The sequence below is a fragment of the Epinephelus fuscoguttatus genome, linkage group LG7 (assembly GCF_011397635.1).
Source record: "Epinephelus fuscoguttatus linkage group LG7, E.fuscoguttatus.final_Chr_v1".
NCBI classification, from domain to species: domain Eukaryota; kingdom Metazoa; phylum Chordata; class Actinopteri; order Perciformes; family Serranidae; genus Epinephelus; species Epinephelus fuscoguttatus.
The window spans coordinates 46,873,637-46,892,410 of NC_064758.1; the positions used below are offsets into that span (position 1 = coordinate 46,873,637).

Consider the following 18,774-nt stretch of genomic DNA (forward strand, 5'->3'; position numbering starts at 1 on the left):
GGAGTGGAGGATAGAGGAGTGGAGGACAGAGGAGTGGAGTACAGAGGAGTGGAGGATAGAGGAGTGGAGGATAGAGGAGTGGAGGACAGAGGAGTGGAGGATAGAGGAGTGGAGTACAGAGGAGTGGGGGACAGAGGAGTGGAGGATAGAGGAGTGGAGGACAGAGGAGTGGAGGCTAGAGGAGTGGAGGACAGAGGAGTGGAGGATAGAGGAGTGGAGGACGGAGGAGTGGAGGACAGAGGAGTGGAGTACAGAGGAGTGGAGGACAGAGGAGTGGAGGCTAGAGGAGTGGGGGACAGAGGAGTGGAGGATAGAGGAGTGGAGGATGGAGGAGTGGAGGACAGAGGAGTGGAGGACAGAGGAGTGGAGGATAGAGGAGTGGAGGGTAGAGGAGTGGAGGACAGAGGAGTGGAGGACAGAGGAGTGGAGGGTAGAGGAGTGGAGGACAGAGGAGTGGAGGATAGAGGAGTGGAGGACAGAGGAGTGGAGGCTAGAGGAGTGGGGGACAGAGGAGTGGAGGATAGAGGAGTGGAGGATGGAGGAGTGGAGGACAGAGGAGTGGAGGATAGAGGAGTGGAGGATAGAGGAGTGGAGGGTAGAGGAGTGGAGGACAGAGGAGTGGAGGATAGAGGAGTGGAGGGTAGAGGAGTGGAGGACAGAGGAGTGGAGGACAGAGGAGTGGAGGATAGAGGAGTGGAGGATAGAGGAGTGATAGAGGAGTGGAGGATAGAGGACTGACAGAGGAGTGGAGGGTAGAGGAGTGGAGGATAGAGGAGTGGAGGACAGAGGAGTGGAGGATAGAGGAGTGGAGTACAGAGGAGTGGAGGGTAGAGGAGTGGGGGATAGAGGAGTGGAGGATAGAGGAGTGGAGGATGGAGGATTGGAGTACAGAGGAGTGGAGGACAGAGGAGTGGAGGACCGAGGAGTGGAGGATAGAGGAGTGGAGGATAGAGGAGTGGAGGACCGAGGAGTGGAGGATAGAGGAGTGGAGGACAGAGGAGTGGAGGACAGAGGAGTGGAGGACAGAGGAGTGGGGGACAGAGGAGTGGAGAACAGAGGAGTGGAGGATGGAGGATTGGAGGACAGAGGAGTGGAGGATGGAGGAGTGGGGGACAGAGGAGTGGAGTACAGAGGAGTGGAGTACAGAGGAGTGGAGGACAGAGGAGTGGAGGACAGTGGAGTGGAGGATAGAGAAGTTGGAGGGTAGAGGAGTGATAGAGAGGGGAGGCTAGAGGAGTGGAGGGCAGAGGAGTGGAGGATAGAGGAGTGGAGGCTACAGGAGTGGAGGATAGAGGAGTGGAGGGCAGAGGAGTGGAGGATAGAGGAGTGGAGGCTACAGGAGTGGAGGATAGAGGAGTGGAGGGTAGAGGAGTGGAGGATAGAGGAGTCATAGAGGAGTGGAGGGTAGAGGAGTGATAGAGGAGTGGAGGATAGAGGAGTGATAGAGGAGTGGAGGATAGAGGAGTGATAGAGGAGTGGAGGATGAAGGAGTGATAGAGGAGTGGAGGATAGAGGAGTGATAGAGGAGTGGAGGATGAAGGAGTTGAGGGTAGAGGAGTGGAGGATAAAGGAGTGGAGGCTAGAGGAGTGGAGGACAGAGGAGTGGAGGGTAGAGGAGTGGAGGATAAAGGAGTGGAGGCTAGAGGAGTGGAGGATAAAGGAGTGGAGGCTAGAGGAGTGGAGGACAGAGGAGTGGGGGACAGAGGAGTGGGGGACAGAGGAGTGGAGGACAGAGGAGTGGAGGATAGAGGAGTGGAGGATAGATGAGTGGAGTACAGAGGAGTGGGGGACAGAGGAGTGGGGGATAGAGGAGTGGAGGACAGAGGAGTGGAGGACAGAGGAGTGATAGAGGAGTGATAGAGAAGTGGAGGATAGAGGAGTGGAGGACAGAGGAGTGGAGGACAGAGGAGTGGGGGACAGAGGAGTGGAGTACAGAGGAGTGGGGGACAGAGGAGTGGAGGACAGAGGAGTGGAGGACAGAGGAGTGATAGAGGAGTGATAGAGGAGTGGAGGACAGAGGAGTGATAGAGGAGTGATAGAGGAGTGGAGGACAGAGGAGTGATAGAGGAGTGATAGAGGAGTGATAGAGGAGGAGGAGGGACACTGGGATGAACCCTGGTTGGAAATCGTTCCTTTAACTGAGATAAAGCCGCAGCAGAGATGAACAGTAGATAGCGTCATGCTAACAGACTTGTAGCATGGTGAGCCAGTTAGTTGCAGCTCACCATGCCGGCAGGGCTAATGTCAGAGGTCAGAGGTTACAGGTGACTCACTCTGCAGCATGTCGATGTAGGCGTTGTCAGCGATGGCGTAGATGTGTGGCGGTGTCTCTATACGGCGCCTCCCTTTGTAGCCCGCCACCACGGCAGCAGAGTAGACCGGCAACCATTTGTACGGGTTGACAGCCACGCAGAACAGACCAGAGTAGGTCTGAGACACAGGTGCAAGAGACAGGAGATGACAGACAGACAGACAGACAGACAGACAGACGGGTAGAAGAAACGAGAGGACAGACAGATGCACAGACAGACAGAAGAGAGCAGAGGACAGACAGACAGAAAAAAAAATCAGATCATTTGTTTGTTTTCTTCCAGGTGTGTAACGATTCATGAAGCCACTAACGCCCACTAACACACTAACATAGATCATCCACATGCTGAACCTCCGTTTCATGTTGAAGAGGACGGACGCCTCGTTCAGGTGGGTCAACATGGCCATGTCCTCGATCATGTCAAACTTTGGAGGGTTCATCGGCTGGAGGTCGTTTTCTTTAACCACCAGGAACTGAAACACACACACACACACACACACACACACACACATACATACACACACACACACACACACACACACACACATACATAGACACACACACACACACACACATCACGAGGTTACAGACAGACCAGAAGACGCTCAGAGAGACAGCAGAGAAATGAAACGGCTCCTGAACTCCAGGACTGATATAAATGTCATGTCTGTATTACAGCAGACAGCAGTACTGACCTTGAGTGACCTCTGAGTGTGACGACTGAATCATGAACGATTCACATTAAATCAAATAGCCTGTTATTGAGATACTTACCCGTCCGTCTTTGGTTTCCACCGTGGTTTTGTCTCCGTTCAGCTCTTTAACCTCGACCTCAATGTATGCTTCCACATCATCAGGCAACCACACACGCTTCGTACCTGGGAGAATGACATCACACAGTTTTTACCCTGTGTACGGTAGAGGTCAGACCTGCGTCCTTCACCTTCTCAAAATGATCCCACACTTTGGATTTCCTGCCCGACATGTTATTAACTAGCCTGTGGAATAACCGCAGGTACCAGCCCTGGAAATTAACCTGACTCCTGTCTGACTGCTGAGCGTGGACACTTCCTGTGTCTGTCCTTTCAAAGTAAAGTCATACATGGTCCAGTCATATAGGTTTGGGTTTTTTCTGACAGGGCACAGCTCCTGATAGAGTTTCATGGTTTTTGTTGTTGTTGTTTATTTCTGTGATTAAGGGACCCAACAAAATCTTGCCGACTAATGACCTTTGTGGTCGACCAACGTCTGGTCGACAGCCCAAAAGGCGGTATAAATACGTACCATCAAAAGCCAGGGCCTTGGCAGCCAGCTGCTCCAGGTTGGTGAGACGGAGGTAGCGAGCAGCTTCTCCAAACTCTGCCATATCTAGGAACCGAGACATCTGAGACACAACACGTGATAAATCACAGTATATGTTACCACAATACAACAAAATGTGATAAATCCCAGTGACACTGTGTCCTGATGATATCAGGTCATTAGGTGACTCCCGTCCTCACCAGGAGGTGCAGCAAGTTTGTTCTGACCCAGATCTGTGAGGCTGATAACATCACTCAGGTATAACATCCAGTTACACCATCAGACCAACAGGAGGATACAGGGCCTCTGTCAGGGACTATTTTCAGCAGCGGATTAATCCACACATGGTGCTGTACTGAGTGTTAGTGTCAGCAGGACGGTGTGTGTGTTTCACTGACAACAGTATCTGTCAGCAGACACTCAACATGAACATGAAGGCAAATATTAAACACATCAGCAGACATGAATATAATGTGGCATCATGTCCTCTCCTGCAGCCAGCGCTGAGTGGAGCCCAGAGTCAGACCTGAACTAAACCATGATGTCAACAAACAGGCATGGCGACCATCCTCACAGCACATTTGGCCTGAGTCGAAGCATTAGTCAGGATTTGAGACGGAGCTCACAGCTGCCACATCAGCTCAGGAGGATCCACTCACAATGCTCGGACCGCTCCCCGGATTATTTTCACTGTCACACCCTCAAACACACGATCAGGACCAAACACACACAGTCGGGACCAAACACACACGATCAGGACCAAACACACACAGTCGGGACCAAACACACACGATCAGGACCAAACACACACAGTCGGGACCAAACACACACAGTCGGGACCAAACACACACGATCAGGACCAAACACACACAGTCGGGACCAAACACACACGATCAGGACCAAACACACACGATCAGGACCAAATACACACGATCAGGACCAAACACACACGGTCGGGACCAAACACACACGATCAGGACCAAACACACACAGTCGGGACCAAACACACACGATCAGGACCAAACACACACGATCAGGACCAAATACACACGATCAGGACCAAACACACACAGTCGGGACCAAACACACACGATCAGGACCAAATACACACGATCAGGACCAAACACACACAGTCGGGACCAAACACACACGATCAGGACCAAACACACACAGTCGGGACCAAACACACACGATCAGGACCAAACACACACAGTCGGGACCAAACACACACGGTCGGGACCAAACACACACAGTCGGGACCAAACACACACAGTCGGGACCAAACACACACGATCAGGACCAAACACACACGATCAGGACCAAACACACACGATCGGGACCAAACACACACGGTCGGGACCAAACACACACAGTCGGGACCAAACACACACAGTCGGGACCAAACACACACAGTCGGGACCAAACACACACAGTCGGGACCAAACACACACGATCAGGACCAAACACACACAGTTGGGACCAAACACACACAGTCGGGACCAAACACACACAGTCGGGACCAAACACACACGATCAGGACCAAACACACACAGTCGGGACCAAACACACACAGTCGGGACCAAACACACACAGTCGGGACCAAACACACACGATCAGGACCAAACACACACAGTCGGGACCAAACACACACAGTCGGGACCAAACACACACGATCAGGACCAAACACACACAGTCGGGACCAAACACACACGATCAGGACCAAACACACACAGTCGGGACCAAACACACACGATCAGGACCAAACACACACAGTCAGGACGCATCAGCACTGGAAATAGAGGCGTTTTATCGTAGAGAGCCTCAGGTGAGACACAGCCAATCAGAGAGGTCCAGGTTCTGTTGATGTGATGCGATGCTTCACTGTATTGATTTTTTCCCTCCTCTGTCCTGACCAGTGGGACACTGAGGAGACACAGGGAGCAGATGAGACATGACTCATGTCCAGTCTGTCTCCTGGAGGACGTTGATGATGTTGGACAGAGACGTTCAGACTCTGAAGTGTTTTAGAGATAAAACCTGCTGCTGACCTGTGCTTCAGTTCATGTCTGATGGAAGACAAGTGTGTGTTGGAGAATAATCCTGTGAGGTCTCAATGAGGAGGTTGAATCAGGAGATTATCAGGATGTGATATTAAATCTGTTCTCTGGGTAACGACATGATGCTTGCTGATGTCACAGAGACAGTCAGAGGTCTGCGATCGATGCGAGACGACATCAGTAAATATCCTGGTTCATCGTCGTTTGCCGTCAGTTCAGGAAGAAGGAGTGTGTGACAGAAACACAACATGCTGTGAGATTTTCAAAATTGAGGCGCGTCTTAAAGACGAAGATTTCTATCGATGATTTCATTTTGTTTTGATAATATCGGATTGTTGAATCTAGTATTGACAAAAAGGCGAGCACAAGATGAGACAGGAGAGCAGGATCCGCCTCAGCAGACGGTGACACGTCAGTGCAGTGAGACCCAACTTGGCCCTCCGCAGGGCGCCAGGTGGCCCCTCGACTGTTTTAAAGTAAAGTGACTCACTGTGGGAACTTGTTTTGGACTTTGAATGTGAAAAAGGTTTGTTTATTAAAGAGAGTGCAGACACAGGTCTGAGATGATTATTATATATTAATATTTGTTTAATAACGGCCCTAACCTCCTGTCGTTCTGCCACCATGGCGCTGGAGCAAAGGAAGGTGATTATCCCTTCCTAATTAGTCATTAATCCAGAAGCTAAAAGACAGGCTGATAATCTGTGTCTCCGTGGACACCCTCAGGTCAGGGGGGTCCAGGACAGACCTGTCCCCTCTGACTCAGTCTGAACTCTGTAAAACCTGTTGGATAAATTCAGGAGGTCACACTTCGTCCTGACTCATCATGAGACTGATGATCCAGTGCCATGTCTCTAAGACAGACAGTGATGAGTGAAGACAGAGACGATGTCCTGAGAGCAGGTGGAGTACTCACCGTGCCGGGTCAGTGTGAGACACTGCTGCTGCTGCTGGGTGTAGTTCAGGTGGCGTAGGAGCGTAGTCTGAGAGGACGTGCAGGAGGACAAAATAAGTCGTCCCACAAAGCATCACCTCTCTTTATCACCTCCCTGTGAAGCTGCCTGCATCACGTGACCTGCTGCACTGCAGCTGATTGGTTGGACCGGTCCTGCTGAAGGATCATAAAAGGCCTGCTGTGGTGAGACGGACAGAAGTAAAGCCGGGTCGGCTCCGTCCTCATCCTCTGTGTCTCTGTCTGTCCCCTCCTCAATCTGAGGCTATACATGGAAACTGACTGCACATGTCTCACTGCTCTGTCCAGTCTGTCTCTGTGTCTCTCTGTGTGTCTGTATGTCTCTGTGTCTCTGTCTCTCTCTGTGTCTCTTTGTGTCTCTGTGTCTCTCTGTGTGTCTGTGTGTCTCTGTGTCTCTCTGTGTCTCTGTGTGTGTCTCTGTGTCTCTGTGTCTCTCTGTGTGTCTCTGTGTCTCCGTGTCTCTCTGTGTCTCTGTGTCTCTGTGTCTCTGTGTGTCTCTGTGTCTCCGTGTCTCTCTGTGTCTCTCTGTGTCTCTCTGTGTCTCCGTGTGTCTCTCTGTGTCTCTGTGTGTCTCTGTGTGTCTCTGTGTCTCTCTGTGTCTCCGTGTGTCTCCGTGTGTCTCTCTGTGTGTCTCTGTGTCTCCGTGTCTCTCTGTGTCTCTCTGTGTGTCTCTGTGTGTCTCTGTGTCTCTGTGTGTCTCTGTGTCTCTCTGTGTCTCTGTGTGTCTCTGTGTCTCTCTGTGTCTCTGTGTCTCTGTGTCTCTCTGTGTCTCTCTGTGTCTCTGTGTGTCTCTCTGTGTCTCTCTGTGTCTCTCTGTGTGTCTCTGTGTGTCTCTGTGTCTCTGTGTGTCTCTGTGTCTCTCTGTGTCTCTGTGTCTCTGTGTCTCTCTGTGTCTCTCTGTGTCTCTGTGTGTCTCTGTGTCTCTCTGTGTCTCTGTGTCTCTCTGTGTCTCTCTGTGTCTCTGTGTCTCTGTGTCTCTCTGTGTGTCTGTGTCTCTCTGTGTGTCTGTGTTTGTCTGTGTGTCTCTGTGTCTCTGTGTCTCCGTGTCTCTCTGTGTCTCTCTGTGTGTCTGTGTGTCTCTGTGTGTCTCTGTGTCTCTGTGTCTCCGTGTCTCTCTGTGTCTCTCTGTGTCTCTCCGTGTCTCTCTGTGTCTCTCTGTGTGTCTGTGTCTCTGTGTGTGTCTGTGTGTCTCTGTGTCTCCGTGTCTCTCTGTGTCTCTCTGTGTGTCTGTGTCTCTCTGTGTGTCTGTGTGTGTCTGTGTCTCTGTGTGTGTCTGTGTGTGTCTGTGTGTCTCTGTGTCTCTGTGTCTCCGTGTCTCTCTGTGTCTCTCTGTGTGTCTCTGTGTCTCTCTGTGTGTCTCTGTGTGTCTGTGTGTCTCTGTGTCTCTGTGTGTCTCTGTGTCTCTGTGTCTCCGTGTCTCTCTGTGTCTCTCTGTGTGTCTCTGTGTCTCTCTGTGTGTCTCTGTGTGTCTGTGTGTCTTTGTGTGTCTCTGTGTCTCTGTGTGTCTGTGTCTCTGTGTGTCTGTGTGTCTCTGTGTGTCTCTGTGTGTCTGTGTGTCTCTGTGTCTGTGTGTCTCTGTGTCTCTGTGTGTCTCTGTGTCTCTGTGTGTCTGTGTCTCTGTGTGTCTGTGTGTCTCTGTGTGTCTGTGTGTCTCTGTGTGTCTGTGTGTCTCTGTGTCTCTGTGTGTCTTTGTGTGTCTCTGTGTCTCTGTGTGTCTGTGTGTCTCTGTGTGTCTCTGTGTGTCTGTGTGTCTCTGTGTGTCTCTGTGTCTCTGTGTCTCTCTGTATCTCTGTATGTCTCTGTGTCTCTGTGTGTCTCTGTGTGTCTCTGTGTCTCTGTGTGTCTCTGTGTGTCTCTGTATGTCTCTGTGTCTCTGTGTGTCTCTGACATGGACTTGTCCATCAGTCTATGTATGGACATTTGTCCTCTCCGTGTCTCTGTGTCTCCATCTAAACAATAACATCACTTTATTACAACTTCAATCTTTTTATAGCTGAGTGACCCTGTGATAAGCCCCGCCCCCCTCAGCTACTCAGTTCCTTCTCATGTGACACACATGTAGTGGACATTTATGACTGTCTCTGGATTAAGCAGGATTTATAACTCTGCGATGTAACTCCACAGTGTCACAGTGACGCAGACCTCCTGTCTGTCTCTGTAAGCTGAAACCATTTCCCTCAGTGGAAACAAAGCTTTGATTTACTTTCATTTCACAGATAAACAATAAATAGTGAAGACAATAAAGCCTCCACACACTGTGTGTGATTTATCCTGGCTGAAATATGGGGGTCCTTGTCATTGGTCCGACATTCCATTAGTTTGACGGTCCGTGGCTCCTGGCGGACGTGTTTCTGCCTTGATGGTGCGCCGCGACCGGCTCTGGGTCAGCTGGGAAAGGCTTGAGGCGGAGCAGGCTCACAGCTTATGTGTTTGTCACTTTGTTTTTCATTTTAACCCACACCATGATCTTTTCCTGACACTAACCAAGTGGTTTTTGTGCCTAAACCTAACCAGACCTTAACCACAGGGCATCATGATGATTTCGGAACGGACTTTGGAACAATGGGTTTAATATGGTCGGAACAATGGGCTGTCGGACCAATGGGTAGTTCCCAAATTATGAGCAGAGGAAATCTCTGCTAGCTGCTAGGCTAATTTATACCATGTAAAATGCCATAGGCTTGTGCTAATAATGTTAGCATGTTGTATTTGTGGGGATTTGTGCCATCACATACAGGGTTTCTGCAGATCCTTCAGAAGTCTTAAAAAGCACAGAATTCATTCATCTAAAGTCAGGCCTTAGTTTGTATTGAAGCGTCTGTAATCACTCTGTCCACAGATTGTAAAATGACGAGATGTAGGTACGTGACGCTCAGGTGAGAGGATCCACTGTCTGACACTCAGCTGGCACTGTAACCTGCTGAACCAGAGCTCAACAAAAAGAAAACTCTCTGACTAACTCCAGGCGCTTCTCACTTCTCTTTTTTCTCACAGAGTCCTGCACCGAGTCAGGTACCTGACAGGTAACTTGCAGGCACCTGACTCGGTGCAGGACCACATTCATCCAGTCTCTGCTCAACCTGTGAGACCCACAGTGACACATAGACACGTGTATTGTACGGGCTGAGTAAACAGCTGTACTTTATTGGACTGGGTTTATTTTCTTTACCCTCCATCAGCCGATAATTCTCTCTTTAAAGAGTGGATATCTTCCTCGCTCCCCGCAGACCACGTTCTTACAGGTTGTCATTTTATCTTGATCTCACTCACCTTACTCAGAATGCACTCTGCACAGAGTTGCGTCCCCCGGTAGTGCTGAGTCACTTTATGTCAGAAAGGTGCACTTTAAGCAGCATCACACAGTGCACAGCAAAATGACAATCATTCGTTCGTCGACTGTCATCATGTGGTGTTTAGAAGAGAACAAATCACATGCACCTGAAAAGACACCTCAATCTGCAGCATGATGAACACATGAATGAATCCCCGTCTGTAGCCAGCTTCAGCTCAGATAAAGATAACAGCACCATCATCATCATCATCATCATCATCACTGCACTGCGACCATTGTTATTATTACTTTATTCAGTATTATTTCAATCAATCAATCAATTTTATTTATAAAGCCCAATATCACAAATCACAATTTGCCTCACAGGGCTTTACAGCATACGACATCCCTCTGTCCTTAAGACCCTCACAGCGGATAAGGAAAAACTCCCCAAAAAAACCCCTTTAACGGGGGGAAAAAAACGGTAGAAACCTCAGGAAGAGCAACTGAGGAGGGATCCCTCTTCCAGGACGGACAGACGTGCAATAGATGTCGTACAGAACAGATCAACATGATAAATTAACAGTAATCCATATGACACAGGGAGAGAGAGAGAGAGAGAGAGAGAGAGAGAGAGAGAGCGAGAGAGAGATATGCAGGTAATGACAGTATCTTACAACAACATTAATGGAAGTAATAATATTATAGTTATAGTTCTGGTTACTGCGGTACAATATGTTGAAAGTATGTATTAATACCTGGCAGTATACATGTGTGACAATAGTCATATGTGTATAATAACAGAAGAAGTATGACTAATGACTAATGATGGCAGCAGCAGCAGGAGGCATCTGGCAGGACCACGGCAGCAGCACAACCACACACACGTCACGCTGTCCAGGCACCGCTGTGATATGAGTTAATCTGAGAGACAGTGGAGCACAAAGGCTCCGGAGAAGAAGCCGAGTTAGTGACATCCAGAATGGCCGAGTTAGCAAGATGCAGTAATAGAATACGAGAGAGAGAGAGAGAAGGAGAGAAGGGGCCCGGTGTATTATAGAGGGGTCCTCCGGCAGACTAGGCCTAAGTCAGCCTAACTAGGGGCTGGTACAGGACAAGCCTGAGCCAGCCCTAACTATAAGCTTTATCAAAGAGGAAAGTCTTAAGTCTAGTCTTAAATGTGGAGACGGTGTCTGCCTCCCGGACCGTAACAGGAAGATGATTCCACAGGAGAGGAGCCTGATAGCTAAAGGCTCTGGCTCCTGATCTACTTTTGGAGACTTTAGGGACCACGAGTAACCCTGCGTTCTCAGAGCGCAGTGTTCTGGTGGGATAATATGGCACTATGAGCTCTCTAAGATATGATGGAGCTTGACCATTTAGAGCTTTATAAGTTAACAGTAGGATTTTAAATTCAATTCTGGATTTTACAGGGAGCCAGTGCAGAGAAGCTAAAACAGGAGAGATATGATCGCGTTTCTTAGTTCCTGTTAGTACACGTGCTGCTGCATTCTGAATTAGCTGGAGAGTTTTTAAGGACTTACTAGAGCTACCTGATAATAGAGAGTTACAGTAATCCAGCCTTGAGGTAACAAAAGCGTGGACCAATTTTTCTGCATCTTTTCGGGTCAGGATAGGCCTAATTTTCGCAATATTACGCAGATGAAAAAATGCAGTCCGTGAGGTTTGCTTTAAATGAGAATTAAAAGACAAATCTTGATCAAATATTACTCCAAGGTTTCTTACGGTAGTGCTAGAGGCCAGAGCAATGCCATCTAGAGAAACTATGTCATCAGATAAAGAGTCTCTGAGTTGTTTGGGGCCAAGAACAATAACTTCAGTTTTGTCTGAATTTAACATCAGGAAATTGGTGCTCATCCAAGTTTTTATGTCTTTAAGGCAATTATGGAGTTTAGTTAATTGATTGCTTTCTTCTGGCTTCATTGATAAATACAACTGAGTATCATCCGCATAACAATGGAAATTTACACAGTGATTTTTAATGATGTTACCTAAAGGAAGCATATATAGAGTAAACAGGATTGGTCCGAGCACAGAACCTTGCGGAACTCCAAAACAAACTTTAGTACGTAGGGATGGTTCATTGCGAACGTCAACAAATTGAAAACGATCAGATAAATAAGATTTAAACCAGCTTAGTGCTGAACCTTTTAAGCCAATTAAGTGATCCAGTCTCTGCAGCAGAATTTGATGGTCAATTGTGTCAAACGCCGCACTAAGATCTAATAAAACAAGTACAGAGAAGTCCTTTGTCTGAAGCAATCAGAAGGTCATTTGTAATTTTAACTAGAGCTGTCTCAGTGCTATGATGCACTCTAAATCCTGACTGAAATTCCTCAAATAGATTATTATCCTGGAGAAAATCACACAGCTGGTCTGCGACTACTTTCTCAAGGATCTTTGACATAAAGAGAAGATTAGATATTGGTCTATAGTTGGCTAACACCTCTGGATCCAGGGTGGGCTTTTTTAGTAGAGGTTTAATTACAGCTACCTTAAAAGACTGTGGTACATAGCCTGTTAATAAGGATATATTGATCATATCTAATATATGAGTGTTAACTATAGGTAAGACCTCCTTAAGTAGCCTAGTTGGGATGGGGTCTAAGAGACACGTTGATGATTTGGATGAAGAAATCACTGCAGTCAATTCTTGAAGAGAAATTGGGGAGAAGCAATCTAAATATATATTAGATTTTACAGCTGTGTTTGAGGTTAGATAGGTACTATCTGAGGGCAGGAGGTCATGAATTTTGCCTCTAATAGTTAGAATTTTGTCATTAAAAAAGCTCATAAAATCATTACTGCTAAGGGCTAAGGGAATACAAGGCTCAATAGAGCTCTGACTCTCAGAGTCAGAAACCTGGGGTTGTTCTTATTGTCTTCTATTAGAGCTGAGTAATAGTTTGCTCTGGCATTGCGGAGGCCCCTCTTATAAGTTTTGAGACTGTCTGTCCAGATTAAACGAGATTCTTCCAGTTTGGTTAATCGCCAATTCCTTTCAAATTTTTGCGATATTTGTTTTAACTTACGGGTTTGAGAGTTATACCAAGGAGCGAACTTTCTTTGCTTCGTTAACTTCTTTTTAAGAGGAGCTACAGAGTCGGCGTTGTTCGTAGCGAGCCTACGGTGCTATCAACAAAATGATCAATTCGGGAGAGGTTAAAGTCGGCACGGAAACCTCTGTTACTGAAGGTATTGGTATTGAATTTAACGTGAAGTAATCTTTTCCTTAAGTTTTGCGACAGCACTATCTGATAAACATCTAGTATAGTAACTGTTGCTGAGTGGCGTGTAATCGAGTAAAAGAAATCAAAAGTAATCAGATAATGATCCGATAGCGAGGATTCTGTGGAAAGACTTTTAGGTTATCAATTTCAATTCCATACGTCAGAACTAGATCAAGGGTATGGTTAAAACAATGAGTAGGTTCATGTACACCCTGACTGAAGCCAATGGAGTCTAATAATGAGATAAACGCGGTAGCCAGGGAGTCATTATCAACGTCGACATGAATGTTAAAATCGCCTACAATAATAACTTTATCTGTTTTAAGAACTAAACTGGATAAAAACTCTGAGAATTCAGATAAAAATTCAGAATACGGGCCAGGAGCACGGTACACTATAACAAATAAAAGTGGCTGCGAGGTTTTCCAGGTCGGATGTAAAAGACTAAGAACGAGGCTTTCAAATGAATTATAATCTAGTTTAGGTTTAGGACTGATTAACAGACTAGAGTTAAAAATGGCTGCAACTCCCCCTCCTCGGCTGCTGCCTCGAGGAATGTGGGTATTATTATGACTGGGAGGAGTGGACTCATTTAGACTAACATATTCATCTGGACACAGCCAGGTTTCAGTGAGACTGAGTAAATCAATATGATTATCTGATGTTAATTCGTTTACTAACACTGCTTTAGACGATAGAGACCTGATATTTAACAGTCCGCATTTAATTCTCCTGTTTTGTCTTTCTGTCACAGAAGAGGTTTTAATTTTTATGAGGTTGTTATGCACAACTCCTCTTTGTTTAATTTTAGATTTAGATAATTTAGGCGGTCGGGGGACAGACACCGTTTGTATAAAACTATGAAAACTATGGCTGGGTAACTGAACTAGAAGCTCAGAGAGGCGTTTAGGACTGCGACTCTGAGTCCTGATCTCAACTCTGGGTTGTCAGGGATTTAAATTACTAATAAAGTTTGCCAGGTTCCTAGAAATGAGAGCAGCTCCATCCAAAGTGGGATGAATGCCGTCTCTCCTAATAAGACCAGGTTTTCCCCAGAAAGTTTGCCAATTATTAACAAAACCCACATCGTTTGCTGGACACCACCTGGACAGCCAGCGGTTAAATGATGACATGCGGCTAAACATGTCATCACTGGTCAGGATTTGGGAGGGGTCCAGAGAAAACTACGAGTCCGACATCGTTTTGCATATTCACACACGAAGCAATATTAATTTTAGTGACCTCCGATTGGCGTAACCGGGTGTCATTGACGCCGACGTGAATAACAATCTTACTGAATCTACGTTTAGCTTTAGCCAGCAGTTTTAAATTAGATTCAATGTCGCCCGCTCTGGCCCCAGGAATACATTTGACTATGGCCGCTGGTGTTGCTAACTTCACGTTTCTCAGAATAGAGCTGCCAATAACCAGAGTTTTATCCTCAGCGGGTGTGTCGCTGAGTGGGGAAAAGCGGTTGGAAACGTGAACAGGCTGGTGGTGAGCCGTGGGCTTCGGCTTGGAGCTGTGCTTCTGGCGAACCGTAACCCAACCTCCCGGCTGAACGGGAGTTACCGGAGGACAGTTAGCAGAGGCTAAGGCTAGGCTATGTGGCTCCGCACCGGCTACAGGGGCTGGCTAACTACCGCAGCTGCTGAATGGTTTTCCATGGTGCGGAGCCGCTTCTAATTCACTAAGCCTCGCCTCCAACACAGCAAATAAGCTACACTTGTTACAATTACCACTGTCGCTAAAGGAGGCAGAGGCATAACTGAACATTTGACACACCGGGCAACAGAGGGCAGGAGAAGGAGAAGCCATGGCTAAGCTAATGTAGCTACCAAGGCTAAGAGCGTGCAAACAACAGCTAAGAGATTAGCGAGAAAGTCATAGAAAGGAGGAGAGCTATAGGTGCTTAAACAGAACCAGTGTGGGTTATGACTTGAAGTAGACGTTAAAGCAACTGAGGTGAGAAAGCAGGCAAGTGGAATTCACCAGAGCAGTACAGAGACGCTGTCACAGAAACACCGGAAATGACACAACTCGCTTACCGCAATACGTCAGCACGTAAAGTCAAGTCTTATTTGATGCACAGATTTGCAGGAAGTGAACGCAGCGTTCTGTTAATTGAAATGTGAAAGTGAAATAAAAATATAAACAATCAATAATCATGATCTCACTATCGATCAATGTGATCATGATCATGTTTTTGCCCATAATGGTGCAGCTGTACTAACCAGCCAGCCGGCTAACGTTATGTTACTAGAGCTGATTTGTGCAGGTCCAACATTTTGACATATTTCCACGTCCGCCCTCCCTCTGATGGACATGACCACGCCCACCTGGAGAAACAGATTTCTGATTTGGAAAGAAAATGTTTTTGTAAATTTATCAAATATGATATATCAGGCAAAAACCATTGAGCAGATTTTGATTCTGGATCACTGCTGAAAACTGAAAAATAAAACCCTGCAGATTCTGTTTCAGTCTGGATACGATGTCCAGAATGTCCCTCAGCAAAGTCCCTGTCCTGGTTGTTGCTCCTCAGATCAGCTGTTGCTGTCTGCGGTCAGAGGTCAAGTCCAGGTCTCAGAGTGGTCTAATGCTGCTGATTGTCTCGTCCCTGAATCCTCACAGAGACTCACAGAGGCCTCATGTTACTGCAGGACTCCCCGATGGGCTGTAAATCCTGCAGCAATGTTAAGACACCTGTAATGCTCCAAGCATCAGTCCCTGGATCTGTTGCCCACTCTCCTCCTGGTGAGGTGGTCTGGAGTGGCGGGGAGTGAGGCGGAGGACACACTGTGATTCGAGGCTTTAGCTAACGTTAGCTACATAAACATGAAGCTGCAGCTGTGAGTCTTTAGCTACTGTTAGCAGAACGCTAAACATTAGCAACATTTTCTGTCCATCTCTGAAACTCTTCACTGTTACTGACTCGTGTTTTATTGAGCTTCCTGTCAGACTGCGTTTGATCAGTGCGACTTCCTGTTTGTGTTGCTCTGCAGTGTAAATGCATCTGTGTCTGTACAACAGCCAACAGGGGACGTCCTCTCTCTGAAATGACCTGTGATCGGACAAAATCACCTCACAACAAGAGGAGGAGCAGGAGTCCAGTTCTCTGTCAGTGAATCACAGTGTTATTAAAGATTATTATGGGATGTTTGCCCAGTGATGTCAGAATCAAACAGCCTAACTCAGCTGTAAGAAAACCAGTAAACGGTCACACGTGAGAAACTGGAACCAGTGAAGGTTTGGTGTTCTGTTATTTTTCCATGGATGGACTGATCAGTGAATTTCATGTTTTATATGTTTAAAGAGTTAAAAAACGTCTCAGGATGAAATCACGTCAGCTCAGAGTCACGGCAGTGAAACCTGCTGCTGTCTGTGTCCACGGACTGTCGGTTAGTTGTTATTGATGGATTAATAACTGTGTTTGGTGTGAACGTTGTTGTGGTGTTGCTGCTGTGTGATATGGACGTATTAGTTTTTAGTGAAAGGGTTAGTGTAAACGTCTCCTTCGGTGTTGGCTGAGCTGTGTGACCCTCTGTGTGCCTGGACCTGTTTTATAAATAAAGGTTTACTGCTGATGCCGCTACACATTTCTCTGTAAGCCCTCCATCCATCCTCCTATCCCCACCAGCTGTCTTTCTCCTCTTCATCCCTTCATCCCTCCATCTGACAGAGGACGAGAAAAAACCATTGGAGGATGGATTGTTGGCTTCCCAGAGAGGTTAGATTTTCTCCGGGAAAGGAACCAGATCTGTGCCGATTGAATGACTTCTCATCTCTCTGTTATATACCTCCATCTCTCTGTCATCCCTCCATCATCTCTCCTCCCTCCATCCTTCTCCAGTTGTCTGTCCAGTTGATTCTCTCTAATCCGGGGTAACTTTGTTTGAAGCCTAAATACTGACTCACACACCGCTAATAATACCACACACACACACACACGCGTACACCGCTAATAATACCACACACACACACACACGCGCGCGCGTACACCGCTAATAATACCACACACACGCACACGCGCGTACACCGCTAATAATACCACACACACGCGCACACACACACACGCACACACACACACACACACACACACACACACACACACACACGCACACACACACACACACACACACGCACTCTCTGCATTCTGTGAAAATTCAGTTTATATCTGCAGACACCCAAACATGTTACCTTCAGCTGTGACCCAGTGAACACTGCAAACTCTCTGTGCCCCCGACTTAAGACTGGAGACTGGAGACTGGAGACTTAAGACTGGAGACTGAAGACAGGAGACTGGAGACTGGAGACTGAAGACTGAAGCCTGAAGCCTGAAGACTGAAGCCTGAAGACTGAAGCCTGAAGACTGAAGACTGGAGATTGAAGACTGGAGACTGAAGACTGAAGACTGGAGATTGAAGACTGGAGATTGAAGACTGGAGACTGGAGACTGAAGACTGAAGCCTGAAGACTGAAGACTGGAGATTGAAGACTGGAGACTGGAGACTGAAGACTGAAGCCTGGAGACTGAAGCCTGAAGACTGGAGACAGAAGACGGGAGACTGGAGACTTAAGACAGGAGACTGGAGACTTAAGACAGGAGACTGAAGCCTGAAGACTGAAGCCTGAAGACTGAAGACTGGAGATTGAAGACTGGAGACAGAAGACGGGAGACTGGAGACTTAAGACAGGAGACTGGAGACTTAAGACAGGAGACTGAAGACTGAAGCCTGAAGACTGAAGACTGGAGATTGAAGACTGGAGACTGAAGACTGAAGACTGGAGATTGAAGACTGGAGATTGAAGACTGGAGACTGGAGACTGAAGACTGAAGCCTGAAGACTGAAGACTGGAGACTCTGGGCAGATTTAACGCCCTCTCAGAGGACAGACGGGTCTGTCTCTTGATCTGCTTTTAAAATGTAGAATTCCAGCCTGTAGTGAGGAACAGCCCAGAGCCAGTGAAACTCCACCAGATCGTCTCCATCATCCGTCAGATGTGGGTGCTGGTTAGTTAGCATCATCTCAGACACAGAGTCTTGACAGATGTGTCATGTGAACACTTTAATCTGACTTCTAATCTTGTTTTTGTAGAAAAATATAATCCTGTCTCAGACCATGAAGCACTCTGACACACTGTGTGGATCTGTTCTGAATCAAAATGGCCGCCCTGGATTAGAAGTTTAAACAAACTCCATCACTTGGTATGAATTAAACACCCTGAACAGCAGCTTCATCTACATCAGTGTGTAAAATATAAATAATACACACACACACACACACACACACACACACACTGCCTGTGCACAGTGTTAATACCAGTATAATACAGTATAAACCTTCTACATATGAGCCAGACCACACACTCACACACCTGTCATACAACCACACACACTCACACACTCACTCACACACTCACTCACACACTCACACACACACACACACACACACACCTGTCATACAACCACACACACACACACACACACACACACACACACACACACACACACACACACACACACACACACACACACACACACACAGAACAATGGGGCCATAAACTTATTTTAGTTAAACAACAGACAACAGGAAACCCTGAGCTGC

General features: G+C 47.2%; 1 protein-coding gene across 1 annotated transcript in view; it reads right to left on the bottom strand.

Annotated features, from left to right (window-relative positions):
• Positions 1-6,667, bottom strand: part of LOC125892425 (myosin-7B-like) — a 35,638-nt gene extending 28,971 nt beyond the window's left edge. The window contains exons 1-5 of the mRNA XM_049582440.1: positions 6,587-6,667; positions 3,596-3,695; positions 3,086-3,189; positions 2,641-2,784; positions 2,274-2,430 (exon numbers count right to left, since the gene is read on the bottom strand). Of these exons, the coding sequence (XP_049438397.1) occupies positions 2,274-2,430; positions 2,641-2,784; positions 3,086-3,189; positions 3,596-3,695 (505 nt within the window). The 5' untranslated portion in view covers positions 6,587-6,667. The remainder of the gene's footprint in view (positions 1-2,273; positions 2,431-2,640; positions 2,785-3,085; positions 3,190-3,595; positions 3,696-6,586) is intronic.
• Between the last annotated feature and the right edge of the window lie 12,107 nt (positions 6,668-18,774).